This window comes from Urocitellus parryii, chromosome 12 (assembly GCF_045843805.1).
Source record: "Urocitellus parryii isolate mUroPar1 chromosome 12, mUroPar1.hap1, whole genome shotgun sequence".
Lineage (NCBI taxonomy): Eukaryota > Metazoa > Chordata > Mammalia > Rodentia > Sciuridae > Urocitellus > Urocitellus parryii.
The window spans coordinates 42,077,775-42,103,786 of NC_135542.1; the positions used below are offsets into that span (position 1 = coordinate 42,077,775).

Below are 26,012 nucleotides of genomic sequence, written 5' to 3' on the forward strand. Positions count from 1 at the left end.
TTCTCCAGTATATTCTTCAAAAAAAAAAAAAAAAAAAAACACCACCCTCCAATTAAGATACACGAAAACTCACCTTCAAAATTAACTGCATAAAATGAGAAAAATCACCCTATCCTGTTGACTCACCTTGTTTCTGCTCACTCATCCCCACCGCAACCTCCACCAATGCTTGGTGGCAAACAAAGGCAGATTGAAACAAATACTGTAGGGCCCAATGGGGGCACAGTCAAGGAAGCTAGCTAAGTCAGAAGTCTGTCAAAATCCACAGCTAACAAGATTCAATTTACTGAGTCTGAAAACAGTAAAAAAAAAAAAACCAAACACATCCATATCCATCAGTCAGACTGCTGATAAGGAACTAAGTGTCAGTGTGATGTGAACGACCAATCTTCTGAACACCAATTCTGAAGGAGAACAAGGGTTAAAAAGGGAGAAGCACACTTTGTGATTGAGTGGTGAAGAGGAAAGAAGCCCAGGAAACAGCAAGCAACCAGAGAGATCCACAGACCCATAGCTGTCTCCACCAGATAAGACACCGACCAGTTAGAGTCCCTAACTATGCTACACTAGCCAAAGAGGGCATCACTGGGCTGGAAGTCTTGTAAAGTAGTTTAATATCATTTAAAAGCACTAAGAAAAAGATTTACACATACTTTGCAGAAAACCAGAATACAAAATTTCACTTGTATCAATAAAGGTACATTACCTCTGGAAGAACAACCATAAACCAAAAGAAAACTTAAACCTAACATTCTAAACAGAACAAAACTGCTTTGTCACACATTTGAGGGCATAGAAAACTTAACCTTAATCAGAAAGTCAAGAACTCAGAAAAGAATTAGACAAGAAATCTTTTGTAAAAGTGAACAACAAGGGGCTGGGCTGGAGTTGTGGCTCAGCGGTGGAGCACTCGCTTCGCATGTGCAAGACTATGGGTTCGATCTTCAGCATCACATAAAAATAAGTTAAGGTATTGTGTCTAAAAATAAATATTTTTTTTAAAAGCGAACAAGCAGCTTATGTAATTTGGGAATAAGAAAATCATCTTTAAAAGAGCAAAACAACAGCAAAAGAAGTAGAAGGCAAGAAATAATTAAAATCAGAGCTGAAATTAATGAAATCGAAACAAAAGAAACAATTGAAAAAATTGACAAAACTGAAAGTTGGTTCTTTGAAAAAATAAATAAAATCGACAGACCCTTAGCCAGGCTAACGAAGAGAAGAAGAGAGAGAACCCAAATTACTAGCATACGGGATGAAAAAGGTAATATCACAGACACTTCAGAAATACAGAAGATAATCAGAAATTATTTTGAATCCTTATACTCCAATAAAATAGAAGATAGTGAAGGCATAGATAAATTCCTTAAGTCTTATGATCTGCCCAGATTGAGTCAGGAGGATATAGACAACCTAAACAGACCAATGACAATAGAGGAAATAGAAGAAACCATCAAAGGACTACCATCTAAGAAAAGCCCAGGACCGGATGGGTATACAGCAGAGTTTTACAAAACCTTTAAAGAGGAACTAACACCAATACTTTTCAAACTATTTCAGGAAATAGAAAAAGAGGGAGAACTTCCAAATTCATTCTACGAGGCCAATATCACTCTGATCCCTAAACCAGACAAAGACACTTCAAAGAAAGAAAACTACAGACCAATATCTCTAATGAATCTAGACGCTAAAATCCTCAATAAAATTCTGGAGAATCGGATTCAAAAACATATCAAAAAAAATTGTGCACCATGATCAAGTAGGATTCATCCCTGGGATGCAAGGCTGGTTCAATATACGGAAATCAATAAATGTTATTCACCACATCAATAGACTTAAAAATAAGAACCATATGATCATCTCGATAGATGCAGAAAAAGCATTCGACAAAGTACAGCATCCCTTTATGTTCAAAACTCTAGAAAAATTAGGGATAACAGGATCATACCTCAACACTGTAAAAGCAATCTATGATAAGCCACAGGCCAGCATCATTCTGAATGGAGAAAAATTGAAGGCATTCCCTCTAAGATCTGGTACAAGACAGGGATGCCCTCTCTCACCACTTCTGTTCAACATAGTCCTCGAAACACTGGCCAGAGCAATTAGACGAAAGAAATTAAAGGCATAAAAATAGGAAAAGAACTTGAATTATCACTATTTGCAGATGACATGATCCTTTACCTAGCAGACCCAAAAGGGTCTACAAAGAAACTATTAGAGCTAATAAATGAATTCAGCAAAGTGGCAGGATATAAGATCAACACGCATAAATCAAATGCATTCCTGTATATCAGCGACAAATCCTCTGAAATGGAAATGAGGACAACTACTCCATTCACAATATCCTCCAAAAAAAATAAAATACTTGGGAATCAATCTAACAAAAGATGTGAAAGACTTATACAATGAAAATTACAGAACCCTAAAGAAAGATACAGAAGATGATCTTAGAAGATGGAATAATATACCCTGTTCATGGATAGGCAGAACTAACATCATCAAAATGGCGATATTACCAAAAGTTCTCTATAAGTTCAATGCAATGCCAATCAAAATCCCAACAGCATTTCTTGTAGAAATAGATAAAACAATCATGAAGTTCATATGGAATAACAAAAGACCCAGAATAGCAAAAACAATGCTAAGAGGGGCTGGAGGTGTGGCTCAGCGGTAGCGCGCTCGCCTGGCATGCGTGGGGCCCGGGTTCGATCCTCAGCACCACATACCAACAAAAACAATGCTAAGCAGGAAGTGTGAATCAGGTGGAATATCGATACCAGACTTCAAACTATACTACAGAGCAATAGTAACAAAAACAGCATGGTACTGGTACCAAAACAGGCGGGTGGACCAATGGTACAGAATAGAGGACACAGAAACCAATCCACAAAACTGCAACTATCTTATATTTGATAAAGGGGCTAAAAGCATGCAATGGAGGAAGGATAGCATCTTCAACAAATGGTGCTGAGAAAACTGGAAATCCATTTGCATCAAAATGAAACTGAATCTCTTTCTCTCGCCATGCACAAAAGTTAACTCAAAATGGATCAAGGAGCTTGATATCAAAACAGAGACACGGCATCTGATAAAAGAAAAAGTTGGCTACGATCTACATACCGTGGGGTCGGGCTCCAAATTCCTCAATAGGACACCCATAGCGCAAGAGTTAACAACTAGAATCAACAAATGGGACTTACTTAAACTAAAAAGTTTTTTCTCAGCAAAAGAAACAATAAGAGAGATAAACAGGGAGCCTACATCCTGGGAACAAATCTTTACTCCTCACACTTCAGATAGAGCCCTAATATCCAGAGTATACAAGGAACTCAAAAAATTAGACAAAAAGACAACAAATAACCCAATCAACAAATGGGCCAAGGACCTGAACAGACACTTCTCAGAGGAGGACATACAATCAATCAACAAGTACATGAAAAAATGCTCAACATCGCTAGCAGTCAGAGAAATGCAAATCAAAACCACCCTAAGATACCATCTCACTCCAGTAAGAATGGCAGCCATTATGAAGTCAAATAAAACAAGTGTTGTCGAGGATGTGGGGAAAAGGGTACACTGGTTCATTGTTGGTGGGACTGCAAATTGGTGCAGCCAATTTGGAAAGCAGTATGGAGATTTCTTGGAAAGCTGGGAATGGAACCACCATTTGACCCAGCTATTCCCCTTCTCGGTCTATTCCCCAAAGACCTAAAAAGAGCATGCTACAGGGACACTGCTACATCGATGTTCATAGCAGCACAATTCACGATAGCAAGATTGTGGAACCAACCTAGACGCCCTTCAATAGATGAATGGATAAAAAAAATGTGGCATTTATACACAATGGAGTATTACTCTACATTAAGAAACGACAAGATCATAGAATTCGGAGGGAAATGGATGGCATTAGAGCAGATTATGCTAAGTGAAGCTAGCCAATCCTTAAAACACAAATGCCAAATGACTTCTTTGATATAAGGGAAGTAACTAAGGACAGAGTAGGGACGAAGAACAGGAGAAGATCAACATTAATAGAGATGAGAGGCAGGAGGGAAAGGGAGAGAGAAGGGAAACTGCATGGAAAGGGATGGTGATCCTCAGGGTTATACAAAATTACATACAAGAGGAAGTGAGGGGTAAGGAAAGAATAATACAAGTGGAAGAAGTGTTTTACAGTAAAGGGGGTTGATAGAGAAGAGGAGGGGAGGGGGGATAGTAGAGAATAGGATAGAGAGCAGAATTCATCAGACACTAGAATGGCAATATGTAAATCAATGGAAATGTAATTGATGTAACTGATGCGATTCAGCAATCTGTATACGGGGTAAAAATGGGAGTTCATAACCCTTTTGAATCAAACTGTGAAATATATCAAAATAGATGTAATGTTTTGAACTGCCAACAATAAAAAAAAAGCGAACAACAAGCAGCTTATGTAATTTGGGAATAAGAAAATCATCTTTAAAAGAGGTATGCAAATTTTGAAAAAAAATTCATCAGCCATGAGCCTTCTCAAAACATCTCTAAAGATTCACTTCATCCAATCAAGAAACAACTGGGAAAACTTAAGGAGCTTTAAATAAAGGCAAGAAAACAATACATGAAAAGGAGATGCAAATTAAAAGGAAATGAAATAGAGTAAAAAGCTAAAAAACTGATTAGAGAACCTGAAAGAAAACCAATGCACAAAATATCTAGAATTATAATCCAAGAAACTTTTCAGAAATAGAAAAAGATCCGAGTCTCTAAGTCATAAGGGCAGACCTATCTGGGGAAATTAGCACTGAATGATAAGCTCCAGCATTCTAGAAAAGTTATTAGATTTCACAGATCAAAAAAAAATCTGAAAACCTCCAAGCAAAATGGATTATACAAAGGGGGAATGATTTGATTAAATCAGACTTTTAAACCAAGAAAATAATAGAAATTGCTAAGGTTTTGTGAAAGTGAATCAAGATTCTATAAGGTAAAATATCAAAACTCTGGCAAAATATTTTTGAAGTTAAAAAAAATCAGCTATGGGCCCTTCTCAAAATATCTACTACAAACTAACTTCAGTCAAGAGATGACTGGAAAAACTTCAATGAAAAAACTAACTGCAAGCATTTTAAAATGCATAAATGCATTTCTAAGACTAAAGTGGAAATGAGAGTCCAAAGTATGTGTAAATAGAACATATTGTGACAAAGAAATAATCCAAATAAAACAGAGCAGAAAGTAAAGGAAAAGGAAAATAGAATAAGCTTACTGATTTTTTTTTATATAAGCAACTATTAGGAATTTAAGAATACCAATAAAACTGACAAGACATTGGAGGATACTGATAACATCAATAAGAATATTTTAAATAAAAAGATGGAGCTAAATTCCCATCTAAGTGAACTGGAGAGAAAATGGAAAGGACAGAGTTGGAAGCCAGCAGAGCCAACATGTGAACACTTTAAGGAAAAGAAAAGGGACAGAGGCTGGAGGGCAAGGGAGGCCAAGAGTTTTATTACAGGAGAAACAAAAACATCTTATAAGTTGGTAAGTCTAGGAGGCAGCAAGATCTTAGTGTAGGTAAACATTCTTCAATTACCTAGGCAGATCTAGAGGACAAAGGGACGGTTTGGCCTTAGAGCAAGGACAGCACCTGCTATCACAATAGAGTACACATGTAGGGCCCCAGGCAGATGGTAAAATCTCATGGAAGACCTCTTCTCCTTATGCTTCTATTTTCTCAGAAAAATAGGATTTTTTTTTAGGTAAACAAGATTCCGAAAAGCCTGTATTCTTTCCACTATAACAATGTAACTTGAAAAAGCAGCAGCATCATATAAAAAGTAAATCTTCATTTTTATATATTTATCTTCAAGATTTTTAACTTTAAAAAATAGGCAATATTTGACCCCGTAGAGCATCCGAGTTTATCAAGCACTTTCACATACATTTCTCCTGTGGATCCTAGCCAAAGCCCGAAATGGCAAGGGATGAGCAGGAATTCAATATTAGCCTCTGACTCTAGAGCCTGCACTTTTCCTTGGTCCTAGTTATTAAAATCTGACCTGGTATCTTTTACAGCTTATTGTACTTATTTCTGGACAGTTATATCTTTATATTCCTAACACTTGGAGCAGTGATAGGTAAGTAAAACTATCTCACATGTGTGACACTAACATTAGTTTGGAAACTAGTCAATGCATATGTTGAATTTTTCATAGTTTCTCTTACAACCTAGCAGCCTAGAATACATGCCCCGCAGCATTTTCAGTCAATATATACCCCAGCACAACAGCAACTTTACAGATTAACAGGCAGTTCAATGAGAATAATACCCGTCCCCTGACAAAAGGAGCTATAACAATAACCTCAAGTTAGGCGACACCTGTGGAGAACATTTCAAGTTTAGCTGCAAGACACATTTTAAAGCCACTAATTAAAATACACTTGCAACATTTCAAGAAGTTAATCATACAGAAGGATATTCAATTTGAAATTCAATATTTTTCCTAACTTATTTTGTCAGTGCAAAAGCTATTTTCTTTTAAGAATTCAATATGAAAGCCTCAGGCCAGAGATGAGCAGTGACTATATAGAACACAGTAGCTTCTAATACATCAGCAAGGCGCATAGGGATAGCACAAGAGAACTCCAGGAAGTCAGGAGAAAAATGGTTTCCTAATATGCAATAGAACTCCATGACATCTCCTTTCCTGGAATGCACTGTCACAAATACGCTCGACTATGCTGTACGGAAACACTCACACTTTGCCTGCTTTACCTCTCCTAGCATCCTCCAAACTTACCTTTCCCCCCCTGTATTTTGTATTTTGTCAAATTTCATAGCTACAGCATTGTACAATGAAGCACCAGTATCCCTTTCATCTGGGTTGACCAGTTATATACATTTTGTCACATCTGTGTATTATCTCCCTCTCTGTATAAAGACTTTCCTAAAGATTATGTTTTGATTGAACCCCTGGAAAATAAGCTTAAGACATGCCTGCTTCAGGCAGATTTGAGGAGAAATTCCTCAACCTCTTTCCAAGATCTGCCCTTATACATCTTACATATAAAACCAGAAGATGGATATGAGTTAATTCAGAGAAATAAACACAAGTAATAAGCTACAAACAAAAAATAACGTGTGAAGTATGTATAAGGGACTCCTACCTCACTTTTATTTGATAGGATAATCAGAGTATAAATTAGATATGTACCTAATTTCATATGGGAAGGAAGTGCTAAACAGGGCCACAAGAACTGGACTATCCCCTCTTCCATCTTCAGTGCTTAGACTCTCATGAGCTTTCAGCTCCTTATCACTGCTCTGCTCCCCAGGTTAAGCAGGCAGCATAAATGAGTAGAATAGGTAGATGGTTAATAAATGGAAATCAAAGCACAAAGCTTAGTACAAAATAAGTTGATCTCCAAATCTAAACTGATTTAAGGTCTGATGCCATATAAACCCATAAGTAATAATCACTTTTTAAAAAAACTAAAATTAGTGAGATGTAGTGTTGCACACCTGTAATCACAATAACTCAGGAGGCTGAGGCAGGAGAATCCCAAGTTCAAGGTCAGTCTCACCATTTGTAAGACCCTCAGTAATTAAGCAAGATTGTGCCTCAAAATAAAAATTTAAAAGGGTACACATGTAGCTTAGTGGTAGACTATTTGCCTAGCATGTGTAACAACACCCTGTGTTCAATGAATTAAAAAACAATTACAACTTCGTTGGATTAAATCCCATTCATACATTTCAGTATATACCAAATGCTAAAACACAATATTACTAATGAAAGAGTATATAATTGCTAGTATTTCTTTTCGAAAATACTTATTTTTCAATACCAAGTCATTGTTTTATAAGGTTAAAGTCAATAACATTTTCAGAAAAATAATACATTCATCATTGAAACAAACAGCCTAACACATTCACTTACATTGTGCCATCCTTAAATTTCTCAGTTTCTTCCCTCATCTGAAAAAGATCTAATTGCCCACTATGTAACAAATAATGTGGTAAATGCTTATTTTCATACAGCCTACAGAAATACCCAAGATATGTAGTATTACAGGGTGGGTATTCCAGATGGTAAACACAATCAGTACTCACCCATACACCTAGTTCTTCTCACCCTTCTGAACACAAAAGTACTTACTGGTGTCCCTTTATAGCTAGAAAAGGGGTTATCTTCCAAGAATCCTTTCTTCACCAATTAGAACAAGTTGTCCAGAAGAATCACAGTATCAACATCAGGCTTTGCCACTGTGCAAAGATTTACCACAGCTTTGCCACAAATAAGAAAAACTTTCATGTGGTAAGCCACAGAAATTTTAGGCCTTTTCTTTTGCTTTTCATTATTTACGTATGACAGTAGAATGCATTATAATTCATGTTATACAGCACAATTTTGCATATCTCTGGTTATATACAAAGTATATTCACACCATTTGAATCTTCATACATGTACTTGGGATAATGATGTCTATCTTATTCCACCATCATTTCTAACCCCCGTCTCCTCTCCTCCCTTCCCTTCCCACCCCTCTCCCGACAAAAGAAGCTATAACAACCTCTAGACAAACCTATCTAGGGTTCTATTCCTCCCATGCTTCTCCTCCCTACCCTACTATGAATCACCCTCCTTGTATCAGAGAAAACATTTGGCATTTAGTTTGACATTGGTAATTTCACTTATTATGCAAATGCCATGATTTTATTCTCTTATTGCTGAGTAATATTCTATTATATATAAATGCCACTTTTTTAATCTATTCATCTACTGAAGGGCCTCTAGGTTGGTTCCACAGTTTAGGTATTATGAATTGTGCCACTATAAACATTGATGCGGCTGTGTCACTGTAGCATGCTGTTTTTAAGTCCTTTGGGTATAGACTGAGGAGAGGAATAGCTGCGTCAAATGGTGGTTCCATTATCAATTTTCCAAGCAATGTCCACACTGCTTTTCATATTGGCTGCAAATTTGCAGTCCCATCAGCAATGTAAGAGTGTAACTTTTTCCCCCCATATCATCGCCAACACTCATCTTCATAATAGCTGCCATTCTGACTAGAGTGAGATGAAATCTTAGAGAAATGCAAATCAAAACTACACTAATTGCTAGTAATTATGAACATTTTTTCATCTATTTGTTGATTATATATTATCTTCTGAGAAGTGTCTGTTCAGATCCTTGGCCCATTTATTGACTGGCTTGTTTTATTAGTGTTTAGCTTTGAGTTCTTTATACCCTGAAGATTAGTGCTGTATCTGATGTGTGAGGGGTTAAAATTTGCTCCCAAGATGTAGACTATTTACCTCACAGATAGTTTCTCCTTAGCAAAAGAAACATTTTAGTTTGAATCCATCCCATTTATTGATTCTTGATTTTAATTCTTGCACTAAAGGAGTCTTAAGGAAGTTGGGGCCTACTTCCACATGGAGATTAGGGCCTACTTTTTTCTTCTATTAGAAGCAGGGTCGCCGATTCTATTCCTAGGTCCTTCCTTGATCCATTTTGAGTTTTGTGCATGGCAAGAGGGGTTTAATTTCATTTCCAGTTTTCCCAGCACCATTTGTTCAAGAGGCTATCTTTTCTCCAATGCATGTTTTTGGTGCCTTTGCCTAGTATAATTTTGTGGGTTAGTCTCTGTGTCCTCTATTCAGTATTATTGTTCTACCAGTCTGTTTTTATGCCACTACCATGCTGTTTTTATTACTATTGCTCCGTAGAATAGTTTAAGATCTGGTATAGTGATGCCACCTGCTTCACTCTTCCTGCTAAGGATTCCTTTAGCTATTCTGGGTCTTTTATTTTTCCAGATGAATTTCATGACTGCTTTTTCTATTTTTCTATGAGGAATGTCATTAGGATTTTAATTGGAAAATTGCATTCAATCTATATAGTATTTTTGGTAGTATGGTCATTTTGATAATATTAGTTCTGCCTATCCAAGAGTAAGGTAGATCTTTCCATCTTCCAAGGTGTGCTTCGACAGGATTGTCTAAATCATCACAATACAGCCTAGCCTATTACTATTATAGCCTATCATGTAGAACTTGAATGTCTTCCAAAGGACCACTAAAGGTTTGGTCCCCAGCTCATGGTGTTACTTAATGGCAGTGGAACCTTTTGTGACCTGCTTGTAATAAGGTGATCCCAAAAGAACTCTCCATGCAGAAAGGCCAGTGAAAGGAAGTCTGGGGAGTGTACGCTCGAAGGGGCTATTTGGGACACTGGCCTCTCTTCTCACTTCCCCATGGGCCATGAGGTGAGTGGCCGCTTCACCATGTGTTTCAACCATGACTTACTGCCTTAACAGGGACAAGCCACCATCGTGTAAAACCTCTGAAACTGAGCCAAAATAAGTTTTTCCTCCTTGAAAGTTGTTAATCTCAGTATTTTGTTGCAGCAACAGAAAGCTAACTAACCCAAAGGATGTCTGACGCAAAACAGAAGCCCAATTAATTATAAATAACAAATAGTTCATAGAAAAAGGAACAATATTGAAAGGAAGCACGGCATGGCAGTTAAGAAAACGGACTGGTGAACTTCTGAAATTTCTATTCTGATTTTACCACTTGCTAGCTAGGTAGCCCAGGGCAACTTAACTACAGTTTCCTCATGAACAAACCTTCAAAGAGTTACTTAGGTAAGCCAATACATGCAAAAGCATTCCACATAGTTGCCATAACATAAAAGGTGCTCGATAATTTTTAATGTCTAAAAAGGCAAAAACAAGTAATCAGACTACTCTTAGTAATATTTTCAGAAATTAGAAAAACAACCTAAGTAGAACCAGAAAAAAAATTCAATATACTCTGTTCAACTTGATATCTGAAAGAACTGAAATTGAATTAGCACTAATTAACCTTCCTCATTTAAGACAAAATTATTTCTTCCATTAAATCATAAGAAGGGTTTATTTGTGTAAGAACAATTAGAAAAGTAAAAGGTTGTAACTAATGCTTACCGTAGTAACCCTATCTCCACCATTAGTGACCTGCTTGTAATAAGGTGATCCCGAAAGAACTCTCCATGCAGAAAGGCCACAGCCAGCTGCTGTTGTTGGGCCCATGTCCGAAGTCTCACATCCACCAACCAGAAGAAGTCTAGACAGTAGACAAATAGAATTGATGAACTTCAAATATGAATAACAGAAAAATACCAAGTACAAAAAAGCTTCTGTAAAGAAAGCTAATTTATTATATATTAAGTTTAGAAAATTTCAGACAAAACAATGAAAAGAAAACCAATTGGAATGTCCCTTTCACTTGAGAAGGAAAGCCTATACATTCAAGCACCTGAAATCAGATGGTACCTGAGAAATGAAGGGAAAAAATGTCTTAAGGCTGGCAACAGCATATTGGAGAAACTGCCTGTGTCCTAACAGTAAGCATTTGTAGAGTGATGACAGAGTGGCAGAGCAGTAACTGAGATTGGGAGTCTACAATGAGACCTCATGGCTGTGGCATGCCTGCTACCTGGGAATGTTCCCGGTACACGGGCAACAGGATGCCTAGCTGCTATAGTTACCAACTGCCAGAGGAGTCTCCCTGCAAGAGTTGTCAGTTTAGGCCTTGATCTCATGCACATAGCTCCCAGGGATAAAGAAATTCTCATGCAAGACAACCACAGTGTTTCACCAGTTCTGATACTCTTGCCCACTTAATAGTAACTTTAAACAATGGACCTCCTTGAGTACTGCACAAAGAACATTGTACATTGCAACTGTGCAAAAGCTGCATAGCTGCTTCTAGTTCTGTAAGTTTCATGAATACAAAGAATAATGCTTGCATTGTCTTTAACCTGATAATGAGACATGTAAATAAAGATTGCTGGTGTAACTTTTGTTGTTGTTGTTGCACTGGGGATTGAACCCAGGACCTTGTGCATGCAAGGCAAGCACTCTGCCAACTGAGCTATACCCCCAGCCCCGATGGCATAACTATTTAAGTATTGCTTCTCCATCAGAGAGCAGCACTCCACCTGATCCCAGCTTTACCTTCATATCTGCCTGTGTGAGTATTTTATAAACTTCCATCACATTTTGCCAGCGGCAAGCATTAACAGTTGTGTGGCTTCATATAGATACACGTATTAAATGACAGCAACATATGTGATGCACTGAGGGCACAACTCCAGCACATCCAAGAGAAATGACAGCTGTGAGTTCTTGAGGCAAAGAGCCATGTGGCAACGACTCTTTAGAAGTAAGACTGCACATTATGATTGGTGTACTTTTCCGTGAACCAATCAACAACTCGAGACAAGTTACCAACATGGCAAACAGCTTAACATAAAAGTTAAAAGATGTTACTGGATTAACATTATATAAACTGAGCTGACTAACAATGGAATTCAAATAGCCAAGACTTTTAAAGTTAAATTAGGTTCAGTACCTCTGGCAAGGTCCTGTATAACAATCATTTGTGGTAAAAAAAAAAAAATAAATTAGCAGGCACAGTTGCGCATGCCTGTAATCCCAGTGGCTGGGGAGGCTGAGGCAGGAGGATAGTAAGTTCAAAGTCAGGCTCAGGAACTTAGCGAGACCCTGTCTCTAATATAAAAAGGGGCTGAGGATGTTAAGCACCCCTGTGTTCAATTCCTAGTACCAAAAAAAAAAAGTTAGAAAGTTTTGATACATTAAAGAAAACACTTTAATTGTCATGAGTTGTTCCCAATGAAAGTAGACTCGAGACAGATAACAGGACAAAAGCCATGAACTTCACCGATTTTTTTTTTTAAACAAAACAGTTTCCCCCATGCTCTGAAAACTGCCTGCTACCTAAGAAACAGAAAAGACTTTCATGCAGAGATTTCTTTGGCCATGTCCACATGGTGGACATCTACCACTGCCCCAAAATGACAGAAAACTATCAACTCTCTCTACAAAATTTACAAACCTATCATCACAAAGCTCCTGCTGTATACTCACAGGAAAAACAAAACTTGAAATTTATAGTTTTTGCATAGAAATATAGAATATCGCAAGACTGAATCATATGGCCATATTAACTAAAGGTAACTTTTAAATGTTATACAGTTATATATCTATCAGTACATGATGCAACATCATGAGCACCTCATTTTCCCTTCATAGGTGCATGCCCCAGGATGGTCAAAAAGAACAGTGTTACTATAAAAGCAACATCTGACTTCTGCTCATCCTACCCACCTTGTGAGGTAGACAGATAATGCCAACACATATAAATGTCCCCGCCCTAATCCAGGGAACCTGTAGATATATTATGTGAATTAAAGGCTGCAGATAGAACTAAAGTTGCCACTCAACTGACCTTCATATAAGGAGATTATCTTGGATTTTCCAGGTAGGCTCAGCGTAATCACTAGGTTACTTAAAAGTGAAGGGAGAAGGTAGAAGTCAGCTTGACGGGAGGTGATATGAGAAACACTCATTTGGCCATTTCTGGTTCTGAAGGTGGAAGGGGCCATAAGATGGGGGATCTAGGCAGCTTCTAAAATCTAGAAAAACCTCCACAGAAGAATATAGCCCAGCTGGCATTTGATTGAGCCCAGCAAGATCCATTTCAAACTTCTGACCTATTAAAATGTAAGATGTTTGATGTTTGTGATAACTTATTACAGCGGCCACAGAAAACTAAAATACACCTTATTTCATTCCCAGCCCCAAAACACAGAAGATCTATCAGTCCAGCAACAGCTCCTCTCACTTGATCATTTAATTTCTAATAAAAAAATAATAAAATTTAAAAAACCTAATCTCTAACATATACTCTTAAGTCTAAAAATTTCTAAGCTACATAAAATCCTGCCGAGTTTAACCAGAAAGCTTTGCAAAACTCAAAATCCATGAAGTCATTTAAATGAACTTTCACCACAGAAACACAACTTGAGCCTTCACTTATAGCTTTTTTCCTATTGTTTTATTATGTAGAGCTCTTCCAACTTTACCCCAGCAAATGGAAAATAGCAAATTATGAGATGACAGCTTGAAACAACCTGTTTAGGTTATTTCTAACCTAGGCAAATCCTTAGCACAAAAACAATTAACCTGTTCCCAAGGACAAAAGATTTTGGTCCAAAGTCAAACTAATAGTGCAAGTATTACTTGGCCATAGCATTCATTCTGTTCAAATAGATGACTGCTACAATGAAGTTATTTCCCCAATTTTATCTAGTACAGATAAAATTATACTATCCCTCTAACCTAACTACCAATTTAGACAAAAAAGATGAAGAAAACCGTCATAAACACTAAAAAGACATAACAAATGTGAAAGTTAGAAACATACAAAAATCAATGATGTGGTTTCTTAAGAACTCATACAGCAAGAAAGCAGAAGAGAGGAAAACAGAAAGCAGATCAGTCATCTCAGCAAGCACAGGCTGGTATCTGAAGATGTAGGCAATTATTTTTCTCTGAATGTAATAATGGTATCATTCAGTAGAGTCCTTATTTTGTATAAATACTGAAGTGTTTACAAATAAAACATGTTGTCCAGGATTTACTTCAAAATAGTTTAGGTGAAGGGATATCTGGGATGAAGATGAAATGAGACAGGCCATGAGCGGCTGAAAATTCAATGGTAAGTCTATAGCTCTACAAGAATCCTACTCTACATTTGTATGTGCTTCAAATTTTCCATAAAGAAATTTTTCCCAAAAGTCCAGTTACTAGGATAACCTCTGAATAGAAAACAGGTAACTCTGAATATTTATAGTTCCAATTCAATTATAATATTTTTCAAAGGAAAAAATATGATTTATAAAACAGCTTTAAAAACCAGTAACTTATAATAAAAATTACACTAAAGGATGGGCATGGTAGCACACACTTATAATCCCAGTGGCTCAGGAGACCAAGACAGGAGGATCGCAAATTCAAAGCCAGCCTCAGCAATGGCAAGGCACTAAGCAACGCAGTGAGACCCTGTCTATAAATAAAATAGGGCTGGGGATGCAGCTCAGTGGTTCAGTGCCCCGAGTTCAATCCCTGGTACCAAAAATAAAAACCACCACTAAGAATACTCAACAAATCCCCCCCAAAAGGCCATAATAAAACAATTCTTTGATAACTGAAATAAGTACCCTCTCTGATCAATTGCAACATATATATTAAAAATATGTATACTATGTTGAATATTTTAATGTATTCAATACATAATTTCTATTATATTAATTGTATTTATAACAAAATATGAAACTCTTATTGACTACTGAAGGAGTTAGAGGGGTAAGAATTCAGATCCCTTATCTCCTGGTCTTGGTCCTGGAAGATACTTCCTCTCCATGAATTTTGACAAATGACTGTGCATATATTAAATTGGCTACTACAGATAAGCTCACTGAGAACAGAAGAGATTCAGTACCTGCTTCCCACTATTTTTATCTTAGCTTTTTCACTGCTGTGACTACAGGATCTGACCAGAACAACTATAGGGGAGAAAAAGTTTGAGGACTCATAGTTTCAGAGGTCTTAGTCCAAAAAAAGGTGGCTCCATTTCTCAGGGTTCAAGACGAGACTGAACATCTTGGTAGAGTGTGTGGCAGAGGGCAGCAGCTCACATCATGGTGACCAAGCAGAGAAACTCCACCCACATACAAATATAAACAAAGAGACTATGCCTTAGTTCCCACCTCCTCCACCCACACTCTACCACTTCAGTTACCCCTCAGTTAATCCCCATCACGGGATAAATTCACCGACTGGGTTAAGATTCTCACAACCCAATCATTTTTCCTCTGAATTATCTTACATCGTCTCATGTGAGCTTTTGGGGGACAACTCACATCCAAAACCCTTTTCTTCATTCATACCAGTGAAGAATAAGTGGAAAAACAAGCAGAATGACCCTAATCATGTGCTGTTCCCCACTGAGAGGGCAGCTTTGGGACAGGAGCACTTCAGCATTCCACATGCATTAGAAGAATGCACATGTGCACATGTGAACAGTCAAGCCTGCTTGCATATGTTTCAAGGGAAGGACACTGAAATGACTCCATACACCCACAGAACAAGTAACTGGTAACTATTGTGTGCAATGCAGCGAACAGAGAGATGAGCAATATACTCGCTCTGCATTCCAAAGCTCACTAAGAGCAAAGAGCGAAAAGCCAGGGGAAGCATGGAATTAAGTGGCACAGATGACAACTGGTAGGTGATAAGCCCGTTTCAGTCTATTGAAAGATTTTCTTCAGTTATACATGCCATGGAAGATCAACCTCAATTCAAGGCATCAATTTAATCCATTTGTTTTCAAAATACACAATGTTGGCTAAAGCTAACTTACAAATGATTAATAAAAGCAGGCTAGCTGTGATGCTTGGCCAAGCAAATAAACGTTCTCCAACATGTTTGCTGTGTTTATAAGAGGCTTCCAGGGCAACAACGCAGTGGCCAGTGAAAACTTAAGTTCCATAGGTAAAACTATGCAATTTACATAAAAATCAGACAATGGAAATGAAAAGAGGCATCTCAGGCCCAACACAATATACTCAATAGATGTTTCACAAGTGACTGAAAAGTGAGTCTCCAACTTTCTCCTTAAGCAGCACAGAATGAAGGTACTATAGACTGTCATGGTTGGTTTGGATATGAAGTGTTCCCCCAAAAGTGCCTGTTTCAATGCAGGAATGTGATTAGATTAGAACTATAACCTAATCAGTCCATCCCAGTTTGAATAGGCTGGGTGTTAACTGTAGACAGGGGGACCTGGCTAGAGGTGAGTCACTCAGACTGTGCCCTGGAAGGCTGCATCTTCCCTGTGGCCCTTTACCCCCATCTATTTCCTGATCCTGAGATGAGCAGAGCAGCTTTCCTTTGCTAGGCCCCTCCCCCATGATGTGCTGCCTCATCTGGGGCCAAAAACAATGGAGTTGGCCATACTGAACTGTGGCCTCTGGAACTATGAGCCCCAAATAAACTTGCCTTCTTCTAAGTTGTTCTTGTCAAATATTTTGGTCACAGCATTGAAAGGCTGGTTAAAAGAGACCCGCATCTTTTCTCTTGCCAGGTTTCAGCAAATGAGGTGGACAGGAAAGGAGCACAACAGGGGTAGAAGGAGGCGAAAGTCACATCATTAAAGAGGGCACCAGAAAATGTTTAGCCAAGAATGCCATAAGAGCAGCATCAAAAAAGTGCTTGTGAGAGATGTATGAGGACATGAGTGAAGACACAAGAGAATGCCTTCTCCTTTGGACTGTCGATACCTTCAGGCTGACAGTTCCTCTTAATGGAAATCTCAAGCAGTTTCAAATAAAATCCTATCAGAATATTTTACAGAACTGAACAAATCAGTTTAATGAAATTAGGCAAACATAAGATTCGCCTCAGTCCCTACTGATCAGTCTTTCCCTTGCTGAGCTAGCCTTTGTGCACCTTGACCTAGAAATATTTTCCTGCCCTTGCATCATGAAGACATTCTCCTTGAAATTGACTGTATTAAAAATTAAAACCTCAATCTATAATAACAAATCATATCCAGGAGAAATTATCCATAACACATAAAATAGCATGTTAGTACGAAGAATTTATAAAATCTTCCATCAGTTCAAAAGAAAAATGATGAGTAAGTAAAGGCAAATCACAAGAGGAGAAATCCAAAGAACAATAATACAGATTAATGTAAGAGCTACAACAACTATCCTGTAGATTGTTTAGGGACAATGCAACTCTTAGTATACTACTAATGAGTTTGCATTGAGAACGAAGATGTTTAGAACAATAACAATGTTTATCAACTCAACCAGATTGCATTTACAGTGTAAAGATGGCAAATGTAACTAATTGGAAGGTCACACATCAAAATCATCATAGTTACCTGTAGAGAAGACCAAGACAAAGGAATGGAGCAGAAAATTGTACTGTTATCTCTCATTTATAGATCTTCATGTGTGAATCCACCTAGATGCACACACATCTGAGGTTAAAAAAATTGTAAATTTTATGTAGTACTTAGGTATATATTATTTTTTTAACTTCAAAAAAGAATTAGAAATGCTATGTCTCACATTAAGTACATAAACTTCTGAACTTAATGATGTCCAGAAGACAAAAATTTAATAAGTTGGCTTTAACACTGTATCAACCCACAAGTCTAGTCAAATACTAAAAAAAGGAAATTAGCATATATTTTGCTGTGAAATTTGGAGATTGTTTATACATTAATGGTTAAACCTTAAGCATTTTCTGGCTTACTACTGAAATAACTGACATTTCAGTAGAAATTAAGTGCAGAAACACAATAAGAAAGCAATTCATTTTGTGAATGTTATTTGCTACTGCATTAAGTTCTTCCACCAGAATATGTATTACATTTTGAACTATACTGAATATTAAAGTGCTAAATTTTAGAATCACATGTTGAGTGAGGCAATTTGAGGGGGGTGCATAACAGGGTATTGAACCCAGGGTCACTTAACCACTAAGTGATATCTTCAGCCCTTATTTTTATTTTGAGATAGCATCCTACTAAGTTACATGGGGCCTAAGTTATTGAGGCTGGTTATACTTGCAATCCTCCTGCCTCAGCCTCCCGAGTTGCTGGGATTATAAGTATACACCACCATGCTCGTATAATTTCTATTCTTAATCATAGACAAAACAATTTTTAGAGTATCAACTAAGTTCTCTATACTAAAGTACATGTTATGTAGGAAGTAACAAAACTATTTACCGATAACAAAACAGGAAAAAAAGTAATAATCTTTCCCTAAAATCTTCAACCTCACATTCTGTGGAAAACAGCAAGAAATATTATAAGTCTAGAAATGAGGGGTAACAAGTTGCAATATCTTTGAAAAAAGTAACTAATCTTGAGACATTTCTTTCCCTCCCTTAGTAATTACTGTACACCAACTATGTACAAGGCCATGAAGAAATTAGAGAAATGCCCTAATAGATCCTTTCTAATTCTCCTTGGAATCAGTTTTCAATGTAACTCATCTTCCATAGTTCACCAGTTTCAAGTGGCATGCTGCTCAGGGGGCAGAGTCTTTGACATACTCACACACGGGAATGAACATGAGCCTGGCTCACTATAGGTGAAGTAACTAGGAACCACTGACCACAGCTGCATAGGACCTCTGCAGCAACCTCTGTAGTATGTACAAAACAGCCTGCAAGGCATATTAACTGCATGGAAGAAGTCAAGAAAGGCTTCACAGGGAAGCACTAGCGAAGGGTTCACTCGTTGAACAATTTCCCAGACAGATAAAGGGTGAAGTAAGAAACACTAAGCCAAGAGAACATGATGAACAGGAGCAAGGGCTGAGGCAATAAATGGTGTGTTCGGAGAGTATAAGAAACACTTTTGTTAATTCCCACATATCATGTACTTTAGTGTAGAGAATTTTATCGATTCTCTAGCAGTTGTTTTAATTTATGTCTATAGGATGAAGCAGCATCGAGAACAGAACAGAAAGTTCAGATAGGTCCTTTGCAACACAAATATCTTGCTCATTTTCTGGGCATTTATGTTCTGTCTTTTTTTATATAACAGCTACTTATACCTATCTCTAAACTTGGAGCCATTTTGAAGGAGGGACTGTGTCCAGTTCATCTTTGTATCCTTTAACACATTTATTACTGATGTTCCACTTAAGTAGCATTTATCTGGGCACTATGTGAAAAGAAATATAGCTACACAAAGATAAGGAAGACAATCCTTGTCCTTGGCTTAACCTCTACAGACTTCACCTTTCCCATCCAAGAAATGAAGGAACTGAACCAAATGGATGAAGTCCGTTTTAGTGCTGACACTCTACAAATCCAAAACTCAAAGCAGGAACATAGGTATCAGGGAACAAGAATAAACTGATGGAGAACCAGCACGCCACGCACATAAGTGAATTAAATGTTCCAGAATAAAGGCAGAAACCAGAGAATAGGAGACAGTAACACATAGGTGGTCAAAGCTGAGAAAAGTACAGACAGGATGCAAGTCCCTAAGCATGTTCCAGTAATGGAATGAAAGTTACACTAAAAATTGACTCCAAGAAAAGTTAATAAATTATTCCTAAGACTTTTCAATAACTGTTGAAAGAATCTGCCATCTAGTGGCTTAAAACTCCTTCAAACCAAGGAAGTAAGTTCAAAATAATTTCTGTATGTTCTATCCAATGACCGGCATGCTTAGGTCATACAATAGGAAAAAAAGAAATGAAGGGAAAACATACTCCAGGTCCCCAAATTTTGGGGTTGGGTTATGGCTCAGTGATACAGCACTCGCCTGGCATGTGCGAGACCCTGGGTTAGATCCCCATCACAGAGGAGAGAAAAAAGCTTAAACAAAGTAAGAGCTCAAACGTTATCTAGTATCTCAGAGCTAGAAGCCATTCTCTTTTGGAAAAGCAAATATTCCTGATTCATTTTAGTATATACTAAACATTCTTTACTACATAAAGTCCAGCCAGTTTGACATTCTAAAATTCTACTTACATTTATTAAAGAATAAGAATAAAACCATGACCCTTTAAGTAGCCATTCTTGAATCACCAGGCTTAACATAAACCTCTGGGCCACTCCTCTAAAGCCTGATTCGGTAAGCAGAGGGTGGAATCAAAACCTCTGAATTTCTATAGCATCCCCAGTGATCTTCAAGCACCATGCTTTGAGGTCTGCTGCTTCATAGCACCCTTGAATATATTATGCGCTCTAGAAGACATCTCATTAAGGAGTCAAATTATAAAGCATTTAACTATTTAATCAATGTGCTTATGATCATAGAAAGTTTATTAAATGAGTAGTTATTAAAATAAGGGAATTTTTTTGGACTCCTTAGTTCAATAAACAAAACATTTTCCTGGCAACTTGATAATTGAGCATTCAGTACACTTAAAATTTAGTGCCTGGCTATCCAATTCCTTAAAATTTAGAATTTAGAATCAAGAAGTATGGAAAAAAATAAAAGTTCATTACTCCTTTGCACCACCTAGCAGAGCTAAGTCACTTATTCTGAGAAGGCATAGACTTGGGATCAGCAAATGAGTTCTCAAAAACAGGTCATAAATATTTCAAGCTTTGTGGGCCACCCCACCTCTTTAAAAACTATTCGTTTATGGTATAAATAAAAACATACAGCTTTTTTTTTTAAGTGTGGCTATGTTCCTATAAAACTTTAAGGGTACCAAAATTCAAATTTCGTATAATTTTCATGTGTCAAAATATGTGAGTTGTTTTTCAAATGTCTAAGAAATGCAAAATCTATTCTTAGAAACAGGCCAGACTCGACTAACAGTCTACAGGTGTCAGCCACTTTCAGAGAAAAGCTCCCTAGGCATGGAATCAACGACATGAGTTTACCACCTAATACACCATCATAGTTTCATAAGCCTTTGGGAACTTCAGTTTCTCCATACACACAACAGCAGTTGTGATACCATGTCACAGAACTGTGATGACTGAGATTTAGCACATATAAGCATCTGGTGAACAATAAAGGCTCTGATTTTCAGTTGAAATCTTAGATCAATATATAATTGATTTCTTGAAGTTAAGGAGTATTTAAGTTTTCAAAGGAACTGTGCCAACACGAGAAATATGCTATATAAGAGAGCCAACATTTCCCTGCCCTCATGAAGTTTATAATGTTATGGGTTAAGACTAATTTAAGCCAAGAAAAGTTTGAACAAATCTGTTTTATAACTTCAAGTTTCTCCCAAGTTCTTAGATTTTAATTCGTCCAAAGTCAGACTTTCATTGACTCAAAAATGTTTGAGCAGGTCCTCTTCTGTATGCAGAGAACAGAGCCATAAATAACAGATAAAGTTCCTGCCCTCCTGAAATTGACATTCCAGTGTGTTAGCTTTTTCATTGCTGTGAGCAAAGGCCTGACACGAACAGTTTTAAAGGAGGATAAGTGTATTTAGGGGTTCAAAGTTTCATAGGTCTCACTCCATAGACACCCAATTCTGTTGCTTGGGACTCGAGGTGAGGCAGAACATTATGGAAGAGGAGACGCAGGAAAGCAGCTGGAAACAAGGCACTAGGCTACCATCTCCAGTTTTTTTTGTTGTTGCTAAGTTGCTTAAGGACTAAGTTGCTGAGGCTGGCTTTGAACTTGCAATCTTCCTGCCTCAGACTCTGGAGACACTGGGATTACAAGCATGTGCCACCACGCCTGGTCCTTAAAATATTTATAAACATCTAAAAACACATTAAGAATTTTTGGGTCTGATCAGGGATATTGCTCTGAAATTTTCTTTGATAACAAAACCAGATAGACGTATCAGACTACTACTGGCTCCACAGAATGATTTGGCAAAGTTCCTTCCTTTTCTATTTGATGGAATAATTTGAAGTTCTTTAAAGATCTGGTAGAACTCAGCTGAGAATCCATCTGGTCCTAGACTTCTTTGTTGCAAGACTTAATTGCTACTTCAATTTCATTACTTGATAGTGAAGTTTTCTATATCCTCATGGTTCAATTTGAGTAGGTCATGTCAGAAATCTATCAATATCTTTGAAATTTTGTAGCTTATTGGAGTATAATTTTTCAAACTTGCTTCTAATGATTCTGGATTTTAGAAGTGTATCTGGTGATCTCCTTTTCCATCTCTAATTTTGCCGATTTGGATCTCGGTTTGCTTAAGGATTTAATCTATCTTATTTACCTTTTCAAAGAACCAGCTCTGTTTCATTGGTCCTTTGAGTATTAAAAAAAGCAGTGCAATTTCTGAGTTTATTTCCTATCTTCTACTCATATTGGTATTTGTTCTTTCTCTACAGACTTGAGATGTAACATTAGATTTGGTATTTATTTTTAATGTAGGAACTTGGTGCTATAAACTCTCCTCTTAGAAAAGCCTTCTAGGACAGTATGAGATTTTGATGTTTTATCACTACTATTTGAGGAAACAGATTTGAGAAAAAAATCAAGGCTAAAAGAAGTTAAGAACAAGCTAAGAATTATCTAAAGTAAACCTCAGGTTTGGGCCTCATGTAAATACATTGAGATTTGGAAACACAGGAAAAGCAGGTCTGAAGAAAAAGATGAAGATAGACTGTAATAAGGGTGAGGTACTTATGAGCCATTCAAGAAAGTTGCTAAGTAAACATGTGTTTAGTAGTAGCTCTACAGCCCAGGAGTGACTTCTGGGATTCAAATGTGAGAAACGTGTGCATTTAGGTGGTTTAAAAAGCATAAGCTGAATAAGTTCCTATAAGAACATAAAAAATTATGACTGAAGGATTCCACTAGAATTAGTAACTAAGTTCATCAAGGAAGTGGGAGATTAAAGATCAATATATACAGTTATATTTCTATATACTAGCAATGAATACTAAAAAAGGATAATTAGGTAAAAAGGTAAGAAACATAACCAAAACTACAGACACTAGCATACCCTTTCAAATGATTTGACATACAAAAGCTGTTAATCTTTCCCTGTCTTCATTTAAAAATCAAACTTCAATTTAGTTTTGCCAAAGCATAACTCTTAAGTTTTCCTTTGTCTTAAAAAAACTATTAAAGATTTACCACAGTATACCTAAAGCCACTATGTGTATGCCTGTCACACCTTGGGAAACATTAAGCAGGATAACACCTCAAATGGAGGGATTTCTTGGCTAAGGTAAGGATGGGGATTCCAAACTGACAGGAGTGCAAAATGCCACACAGGCCTTTCAAAGGCAGACCTTCTGCAGTAAGAATCACCTAGAGAGCCTTTTTTTTTTTTTCTTAAGAGAATTTTTAATATTCTTTAGTTTTCGGCAGACACAACATCTTTGTATGTGGTGCTGAGGATCAAACCCAGGCTGCCCACGCATGCCAAGTGAGCGCGCTACCGCTTGAGCCATATCCCCAGCCCACCTAGAGAGCCTTTTAATAAAAAAAAAAAAAATCCAGGACTGAGCCTTTGGGAATGAGGCCAATTATGCTTTCTTTTCGAATTCCTCAATAGATGATTCTGCTGTCCATTCCCTGTTAAGAACCACTGACCTAACAAACAGAATGTCAATGAAAGCACTAAGGAATACGTGGAATTTCTTGGAAGTCCTTGCCTAGCACCTTCCCTCAACCCATAGATAATACCAACAATCATCTGAAGACTTAATTTCATCTAAAACCCTGGGATACATTTAAACAACTCCACTACAAAACCATGTTCACCACCTCTATACAGTCTACTTATTTCAACCAGGATTAAAGGTTTGCATGACTATCCAGTTTCTAAAACTAAACCCCACTTTTCAGCCAATATTAGCAGTTTAATTTTTTGAAGTCATGCCCCCAGGAAAAGTCTTCTCTGAAACAAAGAAGGCTTCAACAGAAAATGAGCTAACTACTGTGGGCCAAGTAGGTACCCCTGACCATGGCTCCTCCTGCTATGCCTACTATCAAATTCCCACCATGATTTTCCTGTTAAATGCTACCTTGTAGCCTTCTCTGGACATGCTTGGTGCTTGCAAAGCTTGCCAGAAACATCACCTTTTCTCTGTCCTCAGTGCAATACCAAGAAAGAGTAACTGATTGTGGTTCTGATGAACCCAGCCCAATTCCATTTTAAGATTGGGAGCCATCTCAAAGTATGAAAGTTACTTTCTATTTTACCATAAACTACTGCATTTTCTAAAATTGCTTGGAATGCCTGCCCATTCCTTGAACTCACCCATGCCTGTTTTCCCTGAACCTCTGAAACCTTAGCGGCGCCTCATAATTTCTGATGCTGGGAATCTAAATTTATTCCCTAAGTGCTGAACCATTTAGACCATTAACCTACTACCTGCCCTTGTATTATGCATGTCAAAATCCTGTTATCTGTAAGTTCAAGACACCCTACTTTTTTGCAAATTTTTGTGCTATAAAACTGCGCTCCTAGATAGCTGGAGTACTGTCCTCTATTACACGGATTTCGGAAGAGGGACAGTCCCGGCTGGTGGGAATTACAAGCTTACTTTAATTTGATTTAAATTTAATTGGTGGTCTTTTGTGTCGTGGTTTAACAGTTCCACAATTATCAACACAACTAAAAAAAATTCAAGATCCTGTCTCTTAATCCAGTGCACATTCTATTCCACACACAATTTTTCTTCCACTTGATTTTTTTAGAATGATAACTGATAAAGGTTATTCAATAGTCTTTAGTCTTTTCATTCTCAATGTAAACCACAGTAGCCAGCATCATTCATAGCATAAGAAATTCAATCCAGCCAAACTAACTTCAGATTTCCAGAAATCTTTGCAGAGTTCTTAGAGTACAAAAAGCAAAAACAAAAAAATCTGAGTTAAAAAACCTTAAGATCAAATTAACATATCAAGTTAACCAGAAAGATTCACCTGAACAGATTTTAAGAATTTATAGTCTTCAAAAAGCTTACTTAAATGTGGCTGTGACAAGAACTAGCCCGTCCTATGAAGGAATCTCCCAGAATAGGAGTCAAGGTGTCTAAGTGATTTCCAAGTTAATATTTTTAAATGTTAGCCAAAAAAGGATCAAACTAATGAAACTGACCAAAACACTCCATCACAATTCTTTTATTCCCCATCAAGAAAAATAAGTTGTGTTCTATTTAACAAACATTCAGCTAAGAATTGCTAAGAACCAACATTCTTCTGACATGTCTACTGACCTTTAGCATATTCTGGAATGGTCAGCCTGCATATAAAGAATAAAAATAGACCACAGGAGATAGTCCACTTCCCTCCCTCTGTAGAACCCAGTGCCCCTGTAATCAAAAGTCAGTCTATAGAGATTAGTAAGGACCTGAAATCAAATCTGAAGATTTTCATTCCTACCAAGACAATGTAGTTCTATGGACAAGTTATTTCCTCATTCCTCTTCAAATAACCAATCTGAGCTTATAGAAAGGACTTTCTCATGTTGAAGAAACCGAGACACAAAAATGAAAAACTCAAGGTCAACTCAATTACTGATATTCGTAGTTCCCAAAAACAATGCTGCACATTCACCTCTCCAATGGCAGCAGTGTATTTTATCAATGGTGAAATGCACTCCCTCTCTGCATGAGATAATCAGTGATTAAGATTAAGACTTTTCCAAAAATAATCCTTCATATAATTATTAATCTTATCTAGA

The 26,012-nt window shown here is 37.3% G+C and overlaps 1 protein-coding gene across 2 annotated transcripts in view; it reads right to left on the reverse strand.

The window, feature by feature from the left end:
- Nbas (NBAS subunit of NRZ tethering complex) overlaps positions 1-26,012 on the reverse strand; it is a 324,194-nt gene that overhangs the window by 259,389 nt on the left and 38,793 nt on the right. For both annotated transcript variants that reach the window (XM_026396378.2, XM_026395637.2), the window contains one exon: positions 10,963-11,101. In XM_026396378.2, the coding sequence (XP_026252163.2) occupies positions 10,963-11,101 (139 nt within the window). The remainder of the gene's footprint in view (positions 1-10,962; positions 11,102-26,012) is intronic.